The following is a 23,065-nucleotide window of genomic DNA, read 5'->3' on the forward strand; positions in this document are numbered from 1 at the left end:
GTTGAATGCCTCCCTGGTGGAGTTATTTTCACTTTAAGTGGCTTACAGTGTGCTCCTAAGTGTGCATACTTGGAATTGTTCACAATACAATAAAAGGATATATTTATTTTAGTTTTAGACTCTCTATTAGAGATTTTATCTCTACAGGGGTCACTGCTTGCCACTCAGGAAAACCCAACTGGCCAATGGTCACCTCAACATCGAGTGAATGCCCTGTCTGTTCTCCATAAAGTTTACGTGGTAATCCACCCAATATTGTGCTGATATAGTGGCATCTAGTGTTGATCTTGATTCATTCATGACCCGAGACACCAGAAGCCAAAACTTGTCCTCTCTTCTCTGTGCTACTGCCAATCCTAGTTCTTGCCACTGCCTTCTCACAAAGCTTACTTTTTTGACCTTTAGAATTTTCTTATATGCTGCTCTGCTCCTTCCCATATTTCCCTTGTTAATTTCGGAGGGTTTTCCCAGATAGGTTCTAATTGCACTTAGCAGGCAAAAGGATATATAAACAATTACATATATAATATATGTATATAAAACCACTGCATATATTGTAATTTTTTCCTATTAACTCTTCTCACGAACCAAGGGCGTTTTTATTGGAATCTTATCTCTATTATGCTTCACATTGCTAAAAAAGAAAAATTATTGAGACTGGAAGAGCATGCTGGGAAAATAAAAATTTAGAAGGGGAAGAAGGCCAAGATGGCACCTCATCTTCTGCCTTCCTAAATCTGCAGCTGAACTCTATCACTTTGAGACCCTGAAAGTTGCCATTAGAATGTCTTCATGAAGTATCCCTGCCTTGGCTAGTGGAACACTTGGATAGACAATAGACTTTCTTTACAGTACTTGGTCCACAGATCCACCACATGAAGGTGCCTTCTGAAGGTCAGAGGATTATCAATAGATGATGAGAATGGATTTGAGCACCGTGATGTACAATAATAGTGGTTTCCTTTCCTTTCCTGTTTCTCTGCATCAAAGTATGTCTGAAATACTCCCTCTCTGGGGACTTTCTGTCTTCCATGTCAGACAGGCGGGGACTTAGAGCAGAACCTTCTTTCTGGTGGAAAGCATTTCCAAAGAGGTCTTAAAAATAAATAAACGTCTTTTGCTGTAGTCCATCAGGCTAAGGCAATTTTATTCAGACTGGCATATGGAATATGAGACTTTATGGATGCTCTGCTCATTTTTACAAAGTTGATACACTATTTTATAACCGCGGAACGCCTTCTCCAGAGAGAGAGGCTGTCAAATATTCCTTGTGCTTTAATAGTCTAATGAAAACACCTGGCTGACTGCTACAAATGTATCTCTTTTTGTTTTATACTTTGCAATGCCTCTTTAAACTGCAGTAAATCAAGAGATACGCTGTCATTTATTGATCACCAAAGTCCATTTTATTACTGCAAACATAATAATTAGAGGGAAAGAAATTCTGCAGGTGACAACCAGCTCATCAGCTTCTGGGGTCAAAGTAAAACAGGGTCAATTATTCCTTTTGCTAAGTTAGTTTGGTAATGTGAGCCGTTGTTAGAGTGTGTGGTGTAGTTGTTAAAAGCTACCATGTTGGTCTACAACTGGGGAGACCTGCGCTCAGATTCCACTCAGCTGCAGAACTCACTGGGTCATTCACTATATTTTTCATCCTAAATTTACTTCACAAGGTTGTTGTGTAGAAGAAATGCAGGGGGAGGGATGAAAACGGAGGGGGAAGAACTCTGCAACCAGCTTGAGCTCCTTGGGGGAAAGATGATATACAAATGAAGGGGGGGGGGGAGCATAATAGCTCTAGTGCAAGATGGTTGATGGCTGTGTAAGCAGCCACTGGTCAAATCTGTATCTGCTTCTAGCCAAGGAGAGCGGCTGAAATGATGGCATTTCAGATTGGGAGCTGGTTGAACTATATGTTGAACTTTGACTATATGTGTGAGAAGAGTTACACAGAGTCTCTAAAGATCGAGGGAAGCTTTTAGCCACTTGAATGTCACTTGGTTGACTGTAAACATCTCTCATGCAAGCAAGACTTGGATAGGAAAATATTGGAAGGAATTCAGCGTCACGCTGAGGTAATTGTTCCATTTGGGCTAGCATTGCAGCTTGCCGGATGGAATTATCTCCCCTCTCCTCTTCCCTTGCACTGTTCGGGGCAGGGTTGGGGGTTAGAAGAAGCCAAATTCAAGGGGGAATAGCCCCCTTGCACAAGCCCATGGGGGTTTCCATGGACAGGACTCACACTTTTTTTGTTTGTGGCAGTAACTTCCACTTGTTAAAAATGTAAGGCAATTAATACACCACTTCTCAGGCAGACCTCACAAAGCTGTTTATGATAACAATAAGCAGTGGTGGGAGTGGGTTTTAAATAACAGGGCTTTTTTGTGGCACTACTCACAAGTATGGAGTACCCTTGCCTCTTATTTTGCTGCCTATGGCGGCCATTTTGTGCTAGCACCTGTGGCATTTTTATCAATGTCTGAATAGTGGCACCTTCCTTTTTGCCAAAATGAAAAGCAGTGAAAAGTGTTATACTGAAATGGAGAAGACAGCTGTTGAGAAGTAGCTGCCATTGCCTCTTTTACTTTCCTCTGGGCAAGATGATCCCACAGAAGCCCCTGTGGTAACTCTTGGAGGTGGAAGTGGCCACTCAGGGAGCTGTCTTCTACACCCAAGTTCAGATTTATTTCTTCCATATTTTTTGGGATAACCTTTCCTTCTGAAAGGATAGACTTAAGGGTGTCAGTATTGGTGTAGTTCAGAGCTACTTACTAAACTTTAATAAACTTAAACTGTTTATTTTAACATAAATCACAATGAAGACCCAGAGACTAGTAACTGAGTCCACAAACAACAACTAGGAGCTCTCCTTCTAAACCTGTCTTTAGGAGGCAGGTGGACTTTTCTACAATTATTAATTCCTACCTCTCTCTCTACTGTGGCATGCACTTTACCATGGGTTCATAACATTTAAATTAATTGAATTAAAATAACAACAACAACAATAATTTATTATTTGTACCCCGCCCATCTGGCTGGCTTCCAACAAAGATGAAAAATACACTAAAATGTCACATATTAAAAACTTCCCTGAACAGGGCTGCCTTCAGATGTCTTCTGAATGTCAGGTAGTTGTTTATCGCTTTGACATCTGATGGGAGGGCGTTCCACAGGGCAGGCGCCGCTACCGAGAAGGCCCTCTGCCTGGTTCCCTGTAACTTGGCCTCTCGCAGTGAGGAAACCGGCAGAAGGCCCTCGGAGCTGGACCTCAGTGTCCGGGCAGAATGATGGGGGTGGAGACGTTCCTTCAGATATACTGGACCGAGGCTGTTTAGGGCTTTAAAGGTCAGCACCAACACTTTGAATTGTGCTCGGAAACGTACTGGGAGCCAATGTAGGTCTTTCAAGACCGGTGTTATATGGTCTCGGTGGCCGCTCCCAGTCACCAGTCTAACTGCCGCATTCTGGATTAGTTGTAGTTTCCGGGTCACCTTCAAAGGTAGCCCCACATAGAGCGCATTGCAGTAGTCCAAGCGGGAGATAACCAGAGCATGCACCACCAGAGCAGAGACAGTCTGCAGGCAGATAGGGTCTCAGCCTACGTACCAGATGGAGCTGGTAAACAGCTGCCCTGGATACAGATTTGACCTGTGCCTCCATGGACAGCTATGAGTCCAAAATGACTCCCAGGCTGTGCACCTGGTCCTTCAGGGGCACAGGTACCCCATTCAGGACCAGGGAATCCTCCACACCTGCCTGCCTCCTGTCCCCCAAAAACAGTACTTCTGTCTTGTTAGGATTCAACCTCAATCTGTTAGCTGCCATCCATCCTCCAACCGCCTCCAGACACTCACACAGGACCTCCACCGCCTTCACTGGTTCTGATTTAAAAGAGAGGTAGAGCTGGGTATCATCCGCATACTGATGAACACCCAGCCCAAACTTCCTGATGATCTCTCCCAGTGGCTGCATGTAAATGTTGAAAAGCATGGGGGAGAGGACAGAACCCTGAGGCACCCCACAAGTGAGAGCCCAGGGGTCTGAACACTCATCCCCCACCACCACTTTCTGAACACGGCCCAGGAGGAAGGAGCGGAACCACTGTATGACAGTGCCCCCAGCTCCCAGCCCCTCAAGACGGTCCAGAAGGATGTTATGGTCGATGGTATCAAACGCCGCTGAGAGATCCAGCAGAACTAGGAAACAGCTCTCACCTTTGTCCCTAGCCCGCCGGAGATCATCAACCAGTGCGACCAAGGCAGTTTCAGTCCCATGATGAGGCCTGAATCCCGACTGGAAGGGATCCAAATGGTCCGCTTCTTCCAGGCGTGCCTGGAGTTGTTCAGCAACCACTCGCTCAATCACCTTGCCCAGGAATGGAAGATTTGAGACTGGGCGATAATTGGCCATCGTGGCCGCATCTAAAGATGGTTTTTTAAGGAGCGGTTTAATAACCGCCTCTTTCAGTGGGTCTGGGAAGGCTCCCTCACGGAGGGAAGCATTCACCACCCCACGAAGCCCATCGCCCAGTCCTTCCCAGCTAGCTTTTATAAGCCAGGATGTGTTTCAAATATGTGTTTCCACATTCTAGTCAGTCTTTCTCAACCTCTGCACCACACTAGCTTACAAGCGTGTGAAGAAAACACAAAGCACTTTTAAACTGTCTGTTGAAGCTGTTTAGAAATCAGTCATTGCCTTCTTCAGTTTTCATTTGGAGACCAGTAATTTCCATATAATAGGACTTTTAAAATGGTGTCTGTCCTAAACGACATCCGTATTCTCTCATCTGAAGTAATCCAGATAAATGCTTACTTGTGTATCAATTTCACATCTCTGTGCAAACAAGGACATTTGTATTCTGAAAGGTGTAATGTTTAAGTCAGTCACAAATACCTTTATTTCATGTTTTGTGATAGTTTCCATGTGCGAGAATCAGAGTAGTTCCACCACAGGCTTTAGCAATTACTTGGCCTGGATTTCTCGGCAAACTGAGTCTGTGTATGCAGCTATAAAACATTACAACAGGTCTTGCTCTACATTTACAGTTTGCATTGGGCCAGTTTCAATAAAACTGTTGCATTTACTACAACTTCTCTGCGTCTTCCTGGGTCCAGGAAGTACACAGCAAATATCCGTATCTTTCTCCCCGCCCCCATGCCATAAATCTGTTGGGTGGTAGCCTACCTGTCACTGAGCAGGAGACACAAGAAACGGCACTGAACAAAATTTAATTTTGTTCAGGGTCATAATGAGCACAGTAATTATTTGGGTACATCATCAGCCTCACAGAATCTTGAAATGAATTCATAAAGTTATTCATAAAGTGTGCTGGACTAGCTCAGTGTCTTAAAACCAGTACCGTGTACCTTGAAGATGGTACATGTTACCATGTACTTATGAGCAATGCCTATGATGTAAAAAATGACCTGGAGTTTTGATACTGAATATTTTGGTTTTTGTTTTCCAATCCATCTAAGGATCAGGGACCTGATCTCTCATTTCCCCACTTAACAGAAGATGAATCTGCACGTTTAATCAAATGGAAAAGTCACACACACACAAACAAACAAACAAACAAACAAACACTTTATTGACCACATTAAACTTTGACTTATATACTTAACCCATTTTATTGAGACTATTATTTTCTGCTTAACAAGGTTTGCGGTATCTATGTGTTGCACAGCAGGAAGAAAATGAACTCCACTCTGATCTTTGAAGAAAGGAGACTTTTGAACAGTGACTGGGTTTTAGTTCAACATTTTTTTAAGGAAGATGGTAAAACGGACAGTCAATTCTGTGTAGCTCAAAATCTTGTGAAAAATAAACTTTCCTTTAAACTTCATTGGCCATTTTTTTCATTTCACTGGTTCTCTGCCTTCTGTGGGACTTCAGTTTTTGGATAAAAGTATGCTCCAGTAGCAGATGGTGTGGTGCAGCAGCAGTCAGCCTTGTTGCTGATGCTTTACCTCTAGGTAAGGTAAGAGAGGGTACGGGGGGCAGCAAGGTCAGGTGCTGAATTGGCTCCCCCAGTTCATTTGCACCATGCCAAACTCACGGCTGCCTTCTCTTCCCCTTCCGCATAAGCAGCAGTGATGTGATCAGCCAGAGGCCAAGTGAGTGCAGCCACCCCACCCTGCCACCTGCTGCTGCTGTGCTCATTCTTCTTTGCTGCATAAGGCTTCCCAACATTTAGTGTGGTGCAATCCAGGGTGTTAACCTATTCATGCAGCAATCATTTGTTCACTGTAGGTGTGATGAAGAGTAGGTTTGAGCCTATTGTCCTTGCCTCTAACCTATTAGGTCTAAACAGAATTTGCATGACTACAAATCATTGGAGTGCTGATTCCCCCCCAGGGTTCCCAATCCCATGGAAAGCTAGGGCAGTTTTCTGACAATCTTTTAAATGCTTTCCATTTTTTCTCTCTTTCAGACTTGTGGATGACCGGTGTGTTGTACAGCCAGAAACAGGGGACCTTAACAACCCTCCCAAAAAATTCAGAGGTGAGATTTCTCAGCCATCTGCTGAAATGTTGATACGATACTCCTTTGTACTTGGGTCTAGCTTGTCCAAAATAACAGCTGCGCACATGAAACAATAGTTTCGGTTATTTGTTCGCAATATAATGGTGTTTTGTCTTTTGGGTTGAGGCTCCAAAGTTGGTGTTGGTTGCCAATACAAAGAGTATTGCCCTGAAGCAGCCTTGCACATTTGTTTTGATTGTACTTTAGCAGACTGACTTACCTCTTCTAAGAACCCACATAAATCTGAAAATGTGCAACAAGACATCTTTGTGACTAACAGGATGTCTGTGTAGTTTCACTTGCTTTTCTCCAGGTGTGAAGGATAATACTCATTCTAGGATTGAATAAACAAGCAAAAAAAGATGGGTTGGCAGACCATTGACTGACTCAGACATGACTCTTGGCTTAATCTCAGCAGTGTGTTGTGAACTTACAACCTTTCTCCTTTAGATTTTTTATTTATTTTTGCGAATGGTGGGCTTTGTCACGGGAATTAATCTAGTTCTTTTTAAACAGCAACAGTAAAATGGAGATATAACACTTGGTCTTCTTTTTTGAGGCAAATCTTGTTATAGTTTTTTTAATGTGTTTTATTTACTCCTTCTGGCACTTTGAAGTGACTGAATTCAATCATCCTCCATGGGGATATTAATTGAATTAGTGATGCTGCTGGGTATTCTCATTGGACTTTGATTTTCAATGACAAAACACTTTGGTCTTTGGTTTATAAAAGAGGACTCTTGAATAAGAGTCCTCTTTTAACACAACTGTTAACACAACTGAATTTAACACAACTGTTAAATTCTCATCCAAGGAGTGTCCCGTAAGGCATTTCTATCCTATATTCCTAGATGAAACACATTTTATTTCGACCATCTTTGTATGATAGATTCCTCCCCCCAACCAACTAACCATCCTACTACAAAATTATGTGTGCACTGAGTTGGTTGCACTGCAGTGGTGGAATTATGTGTTCCACACAAAATTAAACCAATGTTGTGTTGATGGAACTTGAGTACTTAAAGGAGGTGTGAGTGGGTGGATGTTTAATGGGGTGCTTCAGACTAAATGGAAATAAAAGATCATCATATAGTGAGATACACCGGGGGCGGGTGGTGGGATGGTGGAATTGCTGTTTCATGCATAACACAGTCGCTTCACATCTTGTTTTCAAGCAACCTGTACTTGGGTTATTAATCCCAGCTGAGGGTGTACTACTACTACTACTACTACTACTGCTACTGCTGCTGCTACTAATAAGAATAATAATGTAGAAACTACCTCTGTGTAGTAGTAGTAGTAGTAGTAGTATTGTATGAAGCATTGTTTATGATTTAGAGCTAATGGTTTGGACACATACCTAGTAATTGCTAGAGGAAATGCAAGGTCTACTCAGTAGGGAACTCTGCAGTGCCCACTTCAAATGTAACTAGATATCATGTGCTTTCTTACTATGTGAACAAGCTGCACCAAGTCTTGGGTTTGTGTGCTTCTCTTCCACCCCCCACCCCACTCCACCCTCCTCCTTTCACGCATCAAAGGGCACAATGAGAAGTTTTCACTTCCACTTTACACAAACAGTTCTCGTTGTATCTGAAACTGGAGAAGGAGGGGGTTAAACTTGGTGAGAGCAAACCAGGTTCAAACTGTGGCTTTTTGGACAAGCCACACTTCCATTAATTCAAACAGAATGGCGGGCTGTGGTTTGTTAAAAAAAAAACCCTGGAAGCCTACAGTTGCCCTTTATAGCTGTGGGAAAAAAAGGAGATGGGAGGAAAGACCATGTGAACCCAAAGCTCACCAAGCCTATTTGATTCCCATATATTCTCACATTTTCATGTGTGTGTTCATGTGTCCGAAGAGAATAAGTGCTTTGATGACATATAGAACACTATAGATTACTAAGAGGCAACAATGGAAGTAATTATTGATAATCTGTGGACCCTAGTGATGTCATTGCTTCATCCTAGCATGGTGAAGTGGTGTTTTGGGGGCACTGGTTGGAGCAAAGAGTTGACTCCATTGGCAAAACTAATCAACACCTTTAGAAGAGTTTGGATTTGATATCCCGCCTTTCACTCCCTTTAAGGAGTCTCAAAGCGGCTAACATTCTCCTTTCCCTTCCTCCCCCACAACAAACACTCTGTGAGGTGAGTGGGGCTGAGAGACTGTGACTGGCCCAAGGTCACCCAGCAGCTGCATGTGGAGGAGCGGAGACGCGAACCCGGTTACCCAGATTACGTGACTACTGCTCTTAACCACTACACCACACTGGCTCTCTTTATCCTTCATTATAAGCAGTTTTCACTGTAAAAAGGTAGTGGGGTTCATTGTTGCTTCCCATGACCTATGAACAAGTATTGGGCAGCTACAGTCAAATTAGGATTCCCAGTTGCAGGCATGTTGTTCGAGCTTCATGTCTTTGTTAAAAGAAACATGCTAACACTTGCATGCTACTGCATAAAATGTAGAGTCCCACACTCTAGTCTCATTTCTTAAGATGAGTCGGAGGGAGGCAAAGATGGTCCCTTTATTATCTACATTGCTTTCAGCAGTTCAGAATTATTCCAAAGACGCTGGCATTGCTTTTTATCTGCGCTGTCATGCGTGTGTGTGTTTCAGCAGCGTACTGCTTGACTAGCATACTGTTGCCGCAGATTCAGCCACGACACCTTTGTAATTACCCATGAGTCTGTTTGGGATATGAAAATGAGTGGTTGTTGAGTTTCTTCCCTGACAGAATAAGACTTGGAAGGCTCCTTTTGTCTCCATGATGACTTCTTGTTCATGTGGATCTTAAATTATTGTGTTAAGAATTTGTATTTTATCAAATCAGGAAATTGGTTGAAATGTGAGATGGTTTAAGAGGGAATTTTATGATATCTGTTCAATCCTGCTTTCCTTTTGGTTATGATAATTTATCCAAAAATTAGAGATAAGAGAGAAATTCAGTTCAGTTTGCATTTAAAGGCAAACTTACCTAATTTTCACCGTCTGAAATATGACGACACAGCCATCTATTGGTATTTGTACTTCTCCGGATTTTGCAATGCTGTTCTCTACTCTAAATGCCGTTTACCTTCCCGCCTGAGCAGTATCTATTTATCTACTTGCACTTTGATGTGCTTTTGAACTGCTAGGTTGGCAGAAGCAGGGACCGAGCAATGGGAGCTCACCCCGTCACGGGGATTTGAACTGCCGACCTTCTGATTGGCAAGTCCTAGACTCTGTGGTTTAACCCACAGCGCCACCCGCTTCCCTTTTACAAGTATAGTACATCATACTTAATCTGCACTTGTAATAAATTGATCTTTTAATGTGGAAGCGTACATAGTTTAGAACTCACTGCCTATTGATATCAGGCAGGCACCTTCATTGTACACTTCTCAGCGTTTTATTTCTTTTTAGCTACTGTTGATTTATATAACCCCTTGAAAAAAGAAAGTGAAGTTGACAAATTTGCCCATTCCTGCCACCACTAGGGTTAATTCTATGCAGGTATTTTGCATGAGGGCTCTCTGTTGCTGGCAACTCTGTTCTACATATTGTTCAATTCTACAGGAGCTGGCTGTGTTTCCGCAACCTTAATGGCGGACATACTCACTGCAGCAGGAGGTTTCTGATTTATTACATTTTTAATTCCACCATTCCTTCAAGGAACTCAATATGCTGTGCATGGTTCTTTTCTTTCCATTTCTTCCTCACAAAAACCCTCTGAGATATAAGTTTGGCTGAGAGGCAGTGACTGCTTCAAGGTCACCCAACAGGTTTCATGGCTGAGGACGAACTTGAACCCTGGAATCCAAGATTCTGGTCCAGTGCTTACCACTATATCATACTAGTAGGATCCTGATCAGGCTTTTGTCTCTGCCATAATAACAACACAATCCTGTACTTGTCCTCTCAAAAGTAAGCCCAGGTGAGTTCACTGGGACTTATTCTTGGATAATTGTGTATTGGATTGCAGCCCAGGTTTGCTGAGTTTGGTGCCTTTTACAGCCTGTTGTTATGCCTACTTAAGTTCCTTTGAATTCCTTTTTAACCAGGCCTTCGTCTGACTTGATCTACATCCTATGCACTTTTTAAAATGCTGGCTCTTTTTGGGATTTTTAATTGGGTTGTTGTTTATGTTTTGATTTTATGTATTTGATATTTTATGTGAACCGCCCTGAGACCTCCAGGTATAGGGTGGTATAGAAAATAAATAAATAAATAAATAAATAAAATAAACAAATAAATCATTTTTGACTTACTCTTGGGTAATTTTGCAATGGATTGCAATGGTAACCTTTACAGTGGCATATTTAACTATTTGTGTATTTTAAATAACATGTGGAATAAGCTTATTTCATTTGCCTCCCCTCTAGCTTTCAGAACTCTTGACAAACACAAGGCAAAATTGTGAGTTTAAGCCTGTTTCGCAGGTAGCACGTAATGTGAAGCCAAACCACAGTTTAGTGTGAAAGAGCAGGTTCTCAGAGAGAAGCTCTTGGCCACTGCATTCCCCCACTGATCCTCCTGCTGCTGCTTGAGCTATCATGCTACCTGGGGCTTAGCAGTTCATCTGAATCCTGGTCTTGCTGTAGACAAACCATGAGCAATAAAACAAGCACAAACCTTGGTTACAACTTGTGGTTTCTCAGAAGTGAAGCAAACCATGAGCCCAGGTATAATGCTGAGCCAAACCATGGATTAGCCTTGGGTGGTGCAGCAGGAGCAGGACCTGGGCAGATGTACATTGCCCATTGTCATTTTTTTTCTCTAGGAACCCACAGATTTGCTCCTCCATACTAAACCATGCATCACGAGCAAGCCAGGTCGTTGTTTCCTTTAAAAAACCCTAAAAAACCTGTTCAGCTATTCTTAAGCTGCAGTAGCTTGCGGTTCCGTAATGTAGGAGTTCTGCATTCATGAATATATTAACTTGCAGAATTTATGGGTAAACCTCACCTTGTAACTGCCACATCCCTGGCTGTGAGACTTGGGCATATGTTCCAACTGATTATGACGGATTTTCCCACAATTTTCCTACTAAAATCACACCTTGCTCGATCTGGTTCCCTCTAAACTCCTTAGTATCTTAACATTCTGAAACATGAGCACACTTGGAACCAAAATTTCCAAACCACCTTCAGTCTAGTTTGCAGCCCTAAAGTATGGCAGTATTTTGGTGTCTTAAAAGGATGATCTAAGCACTTTGTGGACCATTCTGCAAGGTGTTTCTAGCAGCATGGAACCACCTGGTTGTGAGTGGGAGTTGGCATTATTTCCTCAAGGCTTGTGGAGAGCTGTTGCCATCAGCTGTCCAGGAAGAATGTCGCAGAGCATCTTTGTGCTGGAATGTTAACAGCTTTCTTCAGTTGTGATAGGGATCTAGGGTGATGAGACCTTCAGAAGCTGGTAATTTATTTGTGGTGCTTCCCTTTAGTTCAGTAACATGACCGCATGGCTCTCTGTATCTAATGGTTAATTCCATAAGTAAACCATTTCTTTCTCCCTTGGAGATCTATTGTGACAGAAATGTTCATCACATAGTCTGACTTACCGAAACTCTTTCTATGAACTTGTGCTTAGTACTGTTGATTTAGAGTCACTTGCGCCTTATGTTGCTAAGTGACACATTTTTTAAAGCATGCTGTTGGAAGGATGGAGTCCATGAAATGTATATAATGAGGGAAATCCTCATAGTGAAACTTACGGCAAGTAGTTTTCAATTCTGTTTTGGCCTTTTGACACCAAACCATACCATGTTTGCTGAGGTTTCCAAATACTGGTATCACGCAGTTTTGTTTTTTGTTTTTGTTTTAAATAATGCCTGCTTAGCAGGGTATAACTACTGCTGAGTGTCTAAACCAAAAAATAAATAAATACATATTTTGGAGAGGTGTCAAAATACTAGATAGCATGGAAAAGTTCTGCTTAGCTTTGTGCATCATGCACAGTTTACTAGATTATGAAATTAAAAGAAGTTTAGGGCCATGTCAAAAGTTTAGCACACACACACACACAGACACACACACACAGATTTCCTGCTACAAATTGGACAATGAACACAGAAGTCTATAGGTTTTTCCAGCAGACTTGCTGATTGACCTCAGAGGCTATAGTTGCATACTCCTGACTTCTCAGTATTCTGTACTGTGACCATTTTAAACATGCTTGGCAGTTTTTATCTTTGTGGGGCTAGTATCTGATTCATGTTGCTATGTACTTTGAAGGCCATGGGTGAATATAGCAACATTGGCTGCTGGGCGATTATTTGGCAAGCTAAGGGAGCGACAAGTTTGCTTCTCATTTCTTCTGCCCCAAGATCACCAAGATCACTGTGACGTCAGGGAACCTTGAAATGATTACACAGCGAAATTTCAAGCACTCCCTACAATTTCCCCAGTTTGAGACATGATGTGATTTGTCTCATCACCACCATCTCTAGGGCAGTTACATCGCAATCATAGTAGGCCACAACACATTCTGTGTGGCACTGACAATTGGTTAACCAACTTGTAGCCTTCTAGATGAAACTGGAGACTTGTGAATGATGTCACTGGCTACTATAGGAGTGCAGTGTATGCTCTAGGTCCAAGTTAGAGGACCAGAGTTATCTCCATATTAGGCTGCTCTCTGACTCAGATGCTAGTCTAGCCGACTGACAAAATCCCCTTAGATATCAAAATGACTCTTGGGCTTATATGTAATAGGCTTCTGTGGATAACATGTTTGCATTTCTGGCTCATTCAGGGCAAAACAGGACTTTATAACTGTCGGAATCCCAATAGGTCTAGACTCATTACAAGGTTAGATCTCTGGTAGGTATTTTTTTGCAAAGGCTTAAGCATTGTTTGCTAAAACATTCCATAAACTATTATGGTGCAAGTTTGTGGCCTCTACAAGTATTTAATGTATCTTTAAACATAGCAGTTCAGATTATACTGTACTTTGATTCCATTTTCAACATGTTTGAGCCCCTCTGCTAGTTTTTGAAAGGAAGAGGGGGAAAGTTATCATTTTGAAACCATGGGTTGCTTTGCATACTAAATTTTTGAATCTCTGACTTTTCAGTTCAACCCTATTCATATTTTTATGATGCGTTTCCAGAAACTTGGGTAGATTGATGCTTTCTTGTCTGACCACATGGGAAGTTTCTGAAGTGTTATGAACTTCTTCTTGGGTGGTGTCATGGTGATGCTAATGTTAGGCTGAGAGAATGGCCTGGAGGGACATGATGCAGTTCCTGTACTGAAGTGCACTTCCTGTAACCTACCTTCAAGGAAGCCACTTGAGAAATGTAGGTAGAGCTCCTTGGAGGAAGAGTGCAATGCATGGAGATATAGGACTTAAGAAAACAAAATCAAATCAAATGTCTTGTGCATATCCAATAACAAATTTTCAGCTTAGGCCTGACCTTGCTGATGTTTACTTTGATGTTAATAATGTTAGAGGCTGGAGCTTTCCTCTTCTTCTGTTTCATCTGCCTTCAGTGAGCTTAGTGTGCCGCATGAATTGGGGCTGCATTCCCTCAGATTACAACTTTGTGGGAATTGAACATCTTCCTTGAAGTTCGTTTCTTTCTAGACTTATGAGAAGGAAGGGCGACATATCCACCATATTGTATATATTTATTTATTCTTGCTGCTGCCCTCTCCAAATATTCAACATGCATACACAAAGCACAATTTTTAAAGCAGGATGAGAAACATCTGGTCCTCTAGCTGTTGGCCTCCTACTCTCCTCATCCTTGACCATTGGTCATTTGGGCTGGGGCCAATGGGAGATGGAGTCCAAGGACATCTGGAGGGCCACAAATGTTAGACATCAATGTGGCAATAAGCATTTAAGTTCCTTTTTAATGGTTCCTTTTTCTCCAATATGGAAATAAACTGCAAAGGTACTGCACGTTTGTTACTCTGAAATACAAGCTGCAGCAGAGATGACAGCAGCAAATGTGATAAAATTGAAGCCTAGGGAGCAGCATAGAGATGGGAGGTTTAATTTGGCATTTCTGAACATCTAAATCTCCCCAAATTGAAAGAAAAAAAGGCAAATATGTTACTTGGTGTGTCTGGACTGCTGCGGTTTGCCGAAGCAGCGTACACAGTATGATTTTGAATGACTGAACATTTTAGCCCTTGTAAGCAGCTGATTTCTATTCTTAAATGAAAGTGAGATATATTCAAACAATAGGAATGAAAAAACTATAGTTTCCAAACGTAAGTAGAATAAAAAAATAATTGAAAGTGTTCAGGGAGTAGTATATGTGGGATTGTTCCATTTTGCCTTTTAAATAGCTTGCATGGCTTGCTATGATAGGGGGCTGATAATGGTGACATCAGTGCCATACATTTAGGACACAGTTATACCACTTTGACAATCATGGCTTCCCTCAAATAAGGCTGGGATATGTAGTTTAACTCCTCCACAGATCTATAATTCCCAGCACCCTTAAACCAAAGTTCCAAGGATTCTTTGGGGGAAAGCAATATGTTTTAAATATGCTGCTGCTTTCAATGTGTGATGTGGGTGTGAAGGATGATGCAGAACAAAGGAGAGCACTGTGTCATATTAAGAACATAGAGTCATTCCATATACCAGGCCAGCTTGGCATCTGTAGCAGCTCTCGAAAGTCCTTCTGGCTGGAGATAGCATGGATCAAAACTGGGACATCCTTCATGCAACACGTATGCGATGATGCTTACCTAAGTATTAGGGTTAAGTGAACCCTTGTGAATCAAGTTGTGCTGCAGGGCCTAAAAGCTACCCGGTTTACTTCATGACTGCTTTTAGCTGTGACCCCTGCTGAGTAGATTTGAAATATGCTTGTAAGGTGGCATTGTGCAGCCTGAAGGGAGACATTGACAAGATCTGCCTCTAAATAACTGGGAAACAATGAATACCAGTGGTAGCCAGTTCAAAATTGGTGAGTGTGTATTTAAGGAGCTTATTTAACTCCTCCCTCCCCCTCCAACCTTCTTCACTTTTGCAAAGAAGCACATAATGTTTTGGGTAGGGCTGAGGGCAACCATGCCAAAAGGCTGAGTTAGCTATAAAGTAGAACACTCCGGCAAATAAATCTTGCTCCAGTGTTGTAGACAAAGGCATATTGCAGATTTGTTGCCATAGCTGCTGTGTAAAATCTGACCTTAACTGCAGTAACACTATGTTAGAAAGAACTAGATAATCAGTTTTCTAAAATTAGTGTGTTCCCTACTTAATAAGCTGGTATGAGCAAGATATTTAATGAAATATTATACTTGGTTACAATATGCCATGGGACTGAAATACTTTGGATCTATGGGGAGTTGAGCTCAGGACGGCTTAGCCTCACTTATAGCTTCATAAAAGCCATTAAAAGTGCATAATGAAGTGTGACTGTGAAAATAATGTTCAGGTGGTCTGAGTATCTTCCCTGAAAGACTAACGGTAGAATCCAGTGTAGCGCTAAGGATTTCTGCTTGAGCAATGGAACATTCCCTGCTTCCTCCTGCATGCCCCCCAAATCTGTTGTAAATATTTCCCCAGCCCTCTGGAGCTGATTTGGGAAGGGGTCAGGGTATATGCTAAGGTTACCAGACATCCCTGTTTTGCGGGGACAGTCCCCGGATTTACAAATCAGTCCCCTGACAAAATCCATCTATTTAGTAGGAAGGTGAAAAGTGTCCCCGCATTCATTGGAAAAAATCTGGTAACCTTAGTATATGCCCAGAGAGGAGGAAAAGTCCTGATGCACAAATGGGGAAATCCTTCTGCTGATAGGACGGTACAGTCGTACCTTGGAAGTTGAATGGAATCCGTTCCGGAAGTACGTTTGACTTCTAAAATGTTTGAAAACCAAATTGCAGTTTCTGGTTGCCTTCAGGAAGCTCCTATAGCCAATCAGAAGCCACGGAAGCCCCATTGGACGTTTGCCTTCCAAAAATAGTTCACAAACTGGGACAGTCACTTCTGGGTTTCGACGTTCGCAAGCCAAAACGTTTGGGAACTAAGCTGTTCGAAAACCAAAGTAGAACTGTATATTGTTAATACATCTGTGTAGGCCAATCCTAGTCATATCAACTCAGGAGAGAGCCACCGTGGTGTAGTGGTTAAGAGCGGTAGACTCGTAATCTGGTGAACCGGGTTCGCGTCGCCGCTCCTCCACATGCAGCTGCTGGGTGACCTTGGGCTAGTCACACTTCTTTGAAGTCTCTCAGCCTCACTCACCTCACAGAGTGTTTGTTGTGGGGGAGGAAGGGAAAGGAGATTGTTAGCCGCTTTGAGACTCCTTAGGGTAGTGATAAAGCAGGATATCAAATCCAAACTCCTCCTCCTCCTCCTCCTCTTCTTCTTCTTCTTCTTCTTCTTCTTCTTCTTCAGGAGTTCTATTTAATGAGCTTACTCCCAAGGTTAGGATTGCAGCCTACAATTTCAGGGATTATAAATCCAGAATCCTGCACAAATTTGGTGTACACAGGTTGCCCACCTTTAGCTTTCTGAATTATGGATATTCAGAACACAACAAATTGACATTTTCAAGGTTGGTTCCCTGATGTTCCTTCCAGCTGAGATTGTAACATACCAAAACAAATAAAATAAAATAAAATAATAAACAACTGACAAAACACATGGTTGTGTACAGAATGTTCAGTTCTCAGCATGCCTATGGCAGACAACATAACACTATACTTACTTAGCTTTGTTTTATTTTTAAAAAGCAGTATTTCCTTTCCTCTCTCAAATAAGCACTTTTGAAAGAGGAGACAGGGCTGTTTGAAAATCATTAAGGCCAAGTAATCCTTCCATATACGTGTATGCATATCCTGTTCCTAGTAGGACTGTTAGTTCCTGAAATATGAATTCATACAAAGTATGACTAGATTGCATCCTTGCTATCTGTTTTCATGATGCATATATGTTCAGCTTTTACAACAATATATCCAAATGTTTTAGTATATTTCCTTTTTTTAGGTAAGGGGAAAACCATGAACAAAATGTAGGGAAGGAATGCATGTATGTGTGAGAAGTTTTATCAGTTTGTACAAGTACAGTGCAAATGATGGCAGGCTCAGCAATTCTGTTCTCTTTATGACCCCTCCTCTGTACTACACTGAGTAAGCATTCATGGCCTGATACTCTCACCACTTAATACATTATTACACTAAGTGAAACCAATGGCATCACTACCTGCTGCATTCAACAATTATTTATTTATTTTTAAATTTTCTATACTGGCCTTCATCTGATGATTGCAGGGTGGTTTACAATATAAAAACACAAAAATACTATAACAACGAACAAAGCAATGACCTTCCCCTCAGATTAAAAGGCCATTGACTTCCTGCTGTCAGTGTTGTTCGGCTTTTCCTCTTTGTCTTCTCTCTTTCTCTCTACAGTTTCAGTACACCTGCTTGTGCAACTGTAATTATATCTGTATAGCAAAACCATCCAGTCCTTGACTTCTGTCCTTGAGTATGCTGGTTTCAGTCATTTTGTTATGCAAGCTATGAAAACCTGCCTGTCCAGTTCGTCTGTGCTGGAGACTTTCCCTGTATTCAGTGCGTAAGCTCTGGAGGTGAATTTATAGTTTTCACTAACAGCATAGCAAACCACAGAACGAATGTTGTGTCTTCAAAGATAAACAGCTTTTATACAAACATTAGGTATGCTTCGGTTGCAGAGCATCTATACCCCATCTATTGTGACTTACTGGTGGATTTCAGCCTGGGGAAAAATAGAACTTTCAGAACTTACTTAATCATCCTTAATAGTTAAGGAATATAGTGCATCACCAAGTGGTCCAGTGGTGGATTTTACTTGCCAACACTTTGGGCATGTCCTGATGGTTGCTTCACTCGCCTCTGATTTTACATGCCAAAGCTCCTTGCATTGCATGTTGACTGCAGTAACCGACACAAAGCAATTTATTGAGGCTGTTTTCTCTTTTCTCTGCTGCGAGGAGTTACTGCTATGTGTTAAATAAGCAAAACCGTTCATCCAGCGGACAAACATTTGATAAAGCAATTGTTGCAAATTCGAGTCAGTTCTCTGAAATTATGAGAGTTCATAAATAGAAACCAGTGGCTCCATAGTTCTATGAACAAAGGGCCATGTATCTTTGGCTTGGCTTTTGTGTTGGCTCTTAATTGCCACCTCCCCCCCCCCCCGAGTGTTGTGGCATGTGCCAAGAACTCAAGGAAAGGGAGAGGTGTTTCCTTAGGCTTCACATTGGGCTTCTACTGAAGGGAGAGCAAAATCTATTTCTCCCAAGTTCTCTGCAAGTACTGTAATGGAGAGTTTGCAGAGCAAATCTTTCTGCTTGGGCTGTGGGACAGGAGTAGCTGTTGGAGTGAGGGGAAGGCAAATGTCGCTGTTGACTTACCTAGTAGATTTGTGGAAGCCTCACATGCTGCAACTGTTTGCCTGCATTTATTTATTTAGAAAATTGTTACCCAATCAAAATCAGATCTATCACTGATTTTTGTTTTGTTTTTGGATCGAGCAATATTGCCTTGCAGGATAGATTTATGACTTCTGGTACCTTCATGGAAGACCTAAAGCTCCATTAATATATGCGACCCCCTAAGATTTCTCCTACATATTTTGAAAGCTGAGACCTTGACTGAAACTATTCAGCTGATTGTTCTGTAAAATAGGGTGTATAACTGGATTGAATCCTTGTCCTTTTTCACTTTGAGTTTTGGCAGCTTCTCTTTGTACCCCCTGCCTTTCAACGTAAGCTAAAGATGTATTTTAACTGCCAGTACTGTACCTGGCAATAGAGATATAATTTTCTTCAGCAGGTGATTGATGCATGATTAGCATCTTAAGCATGGACAAAGTAACATTCTGTCCTCCACCAGAAGACAGAATTCTTCTATTAAGCAGTACAATCTTTTATTTTAAGCCAAAACAACTTTAGATAGAAAATATAGACTAGCTTGAGTGTTTTTATTCTTCCAAGGGGCTGATGGATTTTGTCCACTGTACTGTATTAAAAAAAGATTGGTTAAACTGGGAGGTAGTGGCTGGCCCAAGGTCACTCAATGAGTTTCATGGCTGAGTGGAGTTTTGAACCTGGGTCTCTTTTGCCTGTGTTCAACACTTTACTCAGTACATCACACTGGCTCTCAACAGTGGTACTTAATAGTTCCTTGGCAGCAGTTCTTCATGTATAGCCAGGCTAGACTTACCTTAAATAACCCTCACTTTGGCATAGGTTTGCTCCACTAGCAGATGAAATGGGTTTGTCCTTCTCTGTATTGCCTTGGTACATTAGTTGGTGTTCAGAAAAGTTAATGGCAAAGTAGGAAAGGACAGAGGCTGTGATGCTAAAAGGAGGCAATGGAGGATCAGGTAATAGGCAAAAGGGAATAGAGTGCAATTGGTCAGCAGCAGCCAATTAAAACCAGAGATTTGAGTTACCATTTGGGGGAATTTGGGGGAATTGTGGATGAAGTAGCTAAACTAGGGCTAAACTTTGTATCCCTGAGAGAGAATGTATGATGATGATGATGCTAATCATAATCATATTTATACCCTACCCATCTGGCTGGGTTTCCCCAGCCACTTTGGGCATCTTACAGTATACTGTATATAAAAACATACCAAAACATAGTATATTAAGATTATATAATATGAATGTGCATAATATTTCTGAAACCAGGATATTAAAATTTTAATAAGAAGATTAAGCTAACTTAATTTTGGATAAACTTCATCAGAATCTATTTTGTATGATATCCAGAGGTGAATGGAATTAAATATTTTTGACTTGGTCGAATGTAAATTTGTTTTTCAATTGAAAATTGGAATCATTGGGTGAAATACAACACCACCATCTCTTTCAGTTGTTCTACCTATACAAGGATTTCAGCTTGCCAGGTAGAACTATCCCTTCCACCCCCCCCATGCTGTTCTAGGGGTTCTCCTGACTGCCCCAAGCCAATTTTGGAGGGATGCAATGGGGGGGGGGGAGTCCCATCACACAAGTGGAAGTCCTTGCACAAGGCTTCCACTGATAGGGCTGGTTATGTAAACCTCACCCAGTGTGTTGTATTCAGTGTAAGTCCTACTCTGAGTAGACCCACTAAAATTAAGGCATGATTAATGAAATAGCAATGTTAGAATATAAATCTGCATAAAGCTGTTTCCAGAGCTATAGAAACAAACCTCACATCAAGTAATCGCTAATTGAAATAGGAGGGTTTTCAACGTCTTATTTAATATTACAACTGAAGGGCCCAACTGTATATTCTTGGAGAAGGGGACTAATAAGACCCTATCCCTAGTGCCTGCCAGTCTAACTGATCTTTAAAGGTGACCAACAAAGAAGAGCTTGGATACTAATCTTACAGCACAGGGAAATTCATATGGGTACAGGTAGTCCTTCTGGTCACAAACAGTTTAACGAAGAAGCAGGCTTTTTTAAAAGGGTGTTTCCCCACTGCTTGCTGCCTTTACTTTATTATTTAATCACTGCTGATGCCTATTGCTCAACGTGCTTAAAAATAAAAGATTGCAGAGAGTTCCAAAACAATCTATCCAAACTGGGTGAATGGGCAGTTAAATGGAAAATACAATTCAATCTAAGCATGTGTAAAGTGATGTACATTGGGACCGAAACAAAAAACAAAAAAACCAACCCCATTTTTTAAAAAAAAATATGCTAATGAGATATGAATTGGTGCTGACAGAACACAAAAAAGACCTCAGGATCATAGTGGATAGCTCAATGAAGATGTTGACCCAGTGTGTGACAGCTGGAAATGAACTGGCAACCAGTTCCACTGTTTTTTATCACAGGGACTGTATGCATTCTGAATGGAATCAGGCCACTGCATTTTCGACCAGTTGAATTTTCTGAGTTGTCTTTGGAGGGGAGTCCTGCATAGTGTGTTGTAATGATCCCGTCTGGAAGTTACCAGAGCACGGAGTACAATGGTCCAGGTCATCTCTGCTCAAAAGGAACTGGAGCTGAAAATAGGCAGCCATAGCTACTGAGGCCACATGAGCCTCTAGTGACAATGTCATTGCTTTTAAGGAAAATGTAGGTTTTTAGATAGGAAATCAGATTTTAGCTAAATGGCGTAGGATTAAAACGGGAGGATTAAAAGCTAAAACTTGTGCTTGAAGCTCAGGGGTCAGTTAATTTTTGCAAACAGCTTCAGTAATAAGTCAGGTTTCTGGCTTTAAATTTTGAGATTTTCTTTTGCCTGGAAGAAAACCTTTTCCGTGGGAGGCCTAATATCAGATGGTGGCATTTTAATTGGGAGCCAGTTTTCTTCTGTGGTAGCGAACAGAAATTGGCACAGTACGGTGTAGAATGAGATATCAAATGTCACTGCTGATACAGTCCTGGTGGACTGCTTTTGAAGTAGGAGGACCTTGTTAGTTCTCTAAAGCACTAACAGCAAGAAAACAAGTGGTGGAACATCCAGTGCAAGAGTTTCTGTTTCCTGTTCTCCTTCTGCCCTTTCCGTTGATCACACACTTCATGTTAATTTAGCTTATTCAGGATGCAGTTCTTTACCCATTTCCCCCAAGAGGAAACCCTGTTGGATTCAGCAGGACTTGCTTCTGTGTAGAGGAGATGATGATGATTTATTGAATTTATATACCGCCCTATACCTGGGGGGTCTCAGGGCAGTTCACATAATAAAATAAAGATATAAAACCACAAAATACATAATAAAAATAATGTGGGATGAAGGAGAAGTTTGCTTGGTTTGCATTTTGATGCGAACCTGTCAATTTTGCTCTTTGCACAGCGATACTTTGGATATTGTAATGCAGTTGTCCAGCAACAAAAAGCATCCAACCGTATGTATTGGGGAAATAGCAGGTAAAAATAATAGATGGAATGGCTTGTAAAACGTTCGTGAGAATGAGTATAATTTTTCATGCAGGTTTGTCTTTATTTCAATGAAGGATGGGAAAAAAATGAGGTAAACTGTACAGTACTTTAAAACTGAAAGAAACCAAAATGCATAGATTTGTTCATTTCTACTTTTGAATAGACACATACAGAATTATCTTTCAGTCTTTTATCCTAATGTCATTTGGTGGCTAACAGTTTGTCAAACAAACAAACAAACAAACCACCAATAACCTATAGTACTAAAAGCATAAAAGCCACTTAGCTAAAATGAAAAAAAAAAATGTAACTTTAAAAATAGTAAAATGTCCCAGTAACTCAAAAGTAGGCCTAATACTGCTTTTGAAATAGGCACAGGCTCAGGCGAAGTCTTCAGAGGCAGCGAATTCTGCATTGATTTTATCTTCGTGTCCTTGATGTTCTAACATGGCAATGGTATCAGGGGTGAATTCAGAAATCTATAGATGTGCAAAGCCTTGCAGCTCTGCATATGAAAATGGTTGGACTTGTATTTTTTCACCTGAAAGTCCTTTGCATAGTGCATAGTGAGACAAGCTATAGAAGGCAGAAGTACATTGCAAGATCCCTGTTTTTATTCTGGTACAATAGCAGCAGCAGTGGAAATGTTCTGCGATACGAGCTAGTAAAAAATGCTCAAGATAAGCTCTGCACCTCCACCCCATCATCAGCAAC

At 41.4% G+C, this 23,065-nt stretch overlaps 1 protein-coding gene across 8 annotated transcripts in view; it reads left to right on the forward strand.

Annotated features, from left to right (window-relative positions):
- ITPR1 (inositol 1,4,5-trisphosphate receptor type 1) overlaps positions 1 to 23,065 on the forward strand; it is a 209,085-nt gene that overhangs the window by 26,854 nt on the left and 159,166 nt on the right. For all 8 annotated transcript variants that reach the window (XM_083424530.1, XM_083424535.1, XM_083424528.1 and 5 more), the window contains one exon: positions 6,434 to 6,504. In XM_083424530.1, the coding sequence (XP_083280656.1) occupies positions 6,434 to 6,504 (71 nt within the window). The remainder of the gene's footprint in view (positions 1 to 6,433; positions 6,505 to 23,065) is intronic.

Source organism: Podarcis tiliguerta (genome assembly GCF_965153285.1).
Source record: "Podarcis tiliguerta genome assembly, chromosome: 2".
Lineage (NCBI taxonomy): Eukaryota > Metazoa > Chordata > Lepidosauria > Squamata > Lacertidae > Podarcis > Podarcis tiliguerta.